At 42.9% G+C, this 3,022-nt stretch overlaps 1 protein-coding gene across 1 annotated transcript; it reads right to left on the minus strand.

The window, feature by feature from the left end:
- Positions 1-436: 436 nt before the first annotated feature.
- LOC120915772 (UDP-GlcNAc:betaGal beta-1,3-N-acetylglucosaminyltransferase 7-like) lies at positions 437-2,479 on the minus strand. Its single transcript, XM_040326560.1, has one exon. The coding sequence runs from the start codon at positions 1,886-1,888 to the stop codon at positions 548-550; it is 1,341 nt and encodes a 446-aa protein (XP_040182494.1). The 5' UTR covers positions 1,889-2,479; the 3' UTR covers positions 437-547.
- Between the last annotated feature and the right edge of the window lie 543 nt (positions 2,480-3,022).

Consider the following 3,022-nt stretch of genomic DNA (forward strand, 5'->3'; position numbering starts at 1 on the left):
CTGAATAATAATAATTAATAATAATAATAATAATGAAATAAAAAATAAATAAAAAAATGTTTAGATTCTATAAATCCTGAATAATGATGACAATAATAATAATAATAATAATAATAATATAATAATAATAAATAATAATAAATAAAAAAAATGTTTAGATTATATAAATCCTGAATAGAGATGATGATAATATTAATAATAATAATAATAATAATAATAATAAAAAAATAAAAAAAAAGACCAAAAGAGAATAAAATGTTTAGATGATATAAATCCTGAATAATGATGATAATAATATTAATAATAATAATAATAAAATAAAAAAGACCCCAAAAAAATAAATAAATAAAATGTTTAGATTATATAAATGCTGAATAATAATAAAATAAAAAAGCCCCAGAAAATGTAATAATTGAGATTCACTCACACAACAAAATAAAACAAATTATATGTTTTAATCTTAATTTAGAAGAACATTAATATAATATAGAAAATACAAAGTCTCTTTGGATTTTACCTGCACCATATTTTTTTGGGGGGGGGATTATTAGTTAATATGAACCTTTTTACCACAGTTGATTTTTTCATGGTGGACAACCGCCCACATTTTGAGAAGATCCTTCGCGCTCAGCTTGTGGACCACCAACAAGCTCTTGTAGAAACAAGGGTCCTTATTCATGGCGCTAGATTTTTTCTTACTAATTCCGAATGTCCTAAACCCTGGATGTAACTTGGGCTCCACTCCTACCGACTTTAGGCACAGTCCCAAAAACACGTCGTCGATGGGGAACAACTGTATGCCCTCGGAGGCCACAAAGAGTCTCCTGGCTAAAGGAGAAGCCATCAGGAAGCCCCCGCCCCCGGCGTACACCGGGTAGGGTTTGTCGTACAGCTCTTTGGGGATAAAGTATTTGCTTTGTTTGTTCCTAATGGGGACGGCTCGAGAAATAATATCCCCGACGAACAAGCTAGGCAACAAAGGGCCTTCCTTCTTGAAGGCCAAGAAATCCAAAACGTTTTCGGTGTTCACGAAAATATCGTCGTCGCCTTTGAAAATAAACTCCACGCTGGGGCAGTAGATGTGGAACCACTTTAGGAAGTTGACTTCTTTCAGAGTCAAGTTGAAGAAGGTGTCCATGAAATCCCACTGAAGGATGTCTCCGTAAATTTGGTCCTCCTGCTCGATAAGTCTCTGGAGGTTCCAGTGGTCTTTCCCTGTAGACGTGGTCCCTAAGAGGAAGAGAGTCCTAATTTTCTTCCCGTCTACCTCTTTCTCCTTGCCCCAGGTCCTTCTCACGGCTTCCCGCCGGTCGTGTTGCTCAATGATGGACTTGACCACTATGAGTAGATGGATATCTCCTTGGCATTTTTCGGGGTGGTTGAGCAGCAGTGGGAAGTATCTGCAATGCCTGTGGAGGATGAACTGGTGGAATCTTGGGTCCACGTGCTTGAACCACGGCTGCCTCCTTAAAGCCGTATTTTCAGGGCATTTGCTTTCGTTAATGTCCCACCTCGGTGGTGGCAAGTCCACGGGTTCTGGAGTTCTAGGACTACCCATCCCATCTCCAATCCTCTTAGAGGAGCCATTGTCTGGCTGTAGCCACTCATGCATGATCCTGGAGTGGAATGCCAGGCTGCCCTTTGCCCCTTCCTCCACCAGTTTCAGTTTATGAATGGTCACCAGCGTGGCAAACAGCAAGGACAAAGTGATGCAAGTTTTCAGGACTCTCCTTCTTTTGAACAAATACTCCATCCCGGGGCTGGGGGTGAGGGGACAGACCTGGCTGGCTGGCCGGTTCCTTCCGTCCCGTTGTCTCTTACAGCTTCGGGATTGGTGGTAGAGGTCTGTGTAGCATGTCTGCAAAAACCAAGTCTCCAGAAAATGCATGTGAAAGGGGAAAACAAAGGTCTACATGGAGGAGAATCTCATGAAGGACCACATGGGTTACCTTTCTGAGGGTGAAGAACCCAACGAAGAGGCTTGGACATGCTCATTGCTCAAGAACTCTTCTGCATCCTCTCCTTGTGCATGATGATGATGATGATGATGATGATGATGAGGATGAGGATGAGGATGAGAACCTCTGCAAGGCGACTATCCGGATGTCCTTCAATCTCGTCCTGTTGGATGGAGCATCAGGAGGGATCATGCTGTTCAGAAGAGTTTCTTGTCTGTCTCGGGTCCGATGGTTCCTCCACCTATGTACCAAGACGGACCCCTGAGCTCCAGGGCTGAGCGCTGCGACTTGCCAGATGCGAGCTGCTGCTGTGATTTTTCATTTTATTTTTCGGTTTGTGCAGCCAGATGGGTCCCAACAGATCATGTTACCGGGAGCCACACTCGGTTGACTTAAGAGCTTAACCCATTCACCGCACGGCGGGCTCAGCCTGGCACTCGGCAGGTTCTCTCGGTGCCGAGTGCTATTAGGGACTGAGAGGAGAAAGAGGTTGAGGTTTTGGTGATGCAGAGTGAGAGGTGTGTCCCCGTCCCACTTTACATTCATTTCCTCTCCAGCGCTGAGTGTGAGGGCCCCCCCCCCCCCCTGAGTGTGAGGGCCACCCCCCCCCCAATCCTCTGCAATTATTTCACCGTTGCAAAACTCTTCTGTACATTGTTTGGACGTGAAAAGCTACCAAGTGGAATCGGTCCGGATTGTGCGATTTTTTCTAAGGCAAAGTTCTCTTATTCTTCACAGATAATCACAACAACAACACGGAATGAAGTGATTTTATTCATTAAAAATTGTTCTTTTATAACAGCGATATTCACTAAAATACAATCCTAGTGTGCAAAAAAATCCTCATCACCTCCCCAGAGTAGCGCAGTGTTACGCTGACCACACATGGTTAGAAAATCATTCGAAAAAGCGTTCGATACACTCGATTGTACGACTTTTTGAAACGTTAGTGGGCTAAATTAGATTCTAGGTGGTAGATCCACAAAGAAATTACGCCGGCGTATCAATAGATACGCCAGCGTAATTTCAAAATTCCCGCGTCGTATCTTTGTTTTGAATCCTCA

This window comes from Rana temporaria, chromosome 10, assembly GCF_905171775.1.
Source record: "Rana temporaria chromosome 10, aRanTem1.1, whole genome shotgun sequence".
Classification (NCBI taxonomy): domain Eukaryota; kingdom Metazoa; phylum Chordata; class Amphibia; order Anura; family Ranidae; genus Rana; species Rana temporaria.

Excerpts from the sequence above, each read along its gene's own strand:
- LOC120915772 (XM_040326560.1), bottom strand. The coding sequence starts at position 1,888 with ATGCATTTTCTGGAGACTTGGTTTTTGCAGACATGCTACACAGACCTC.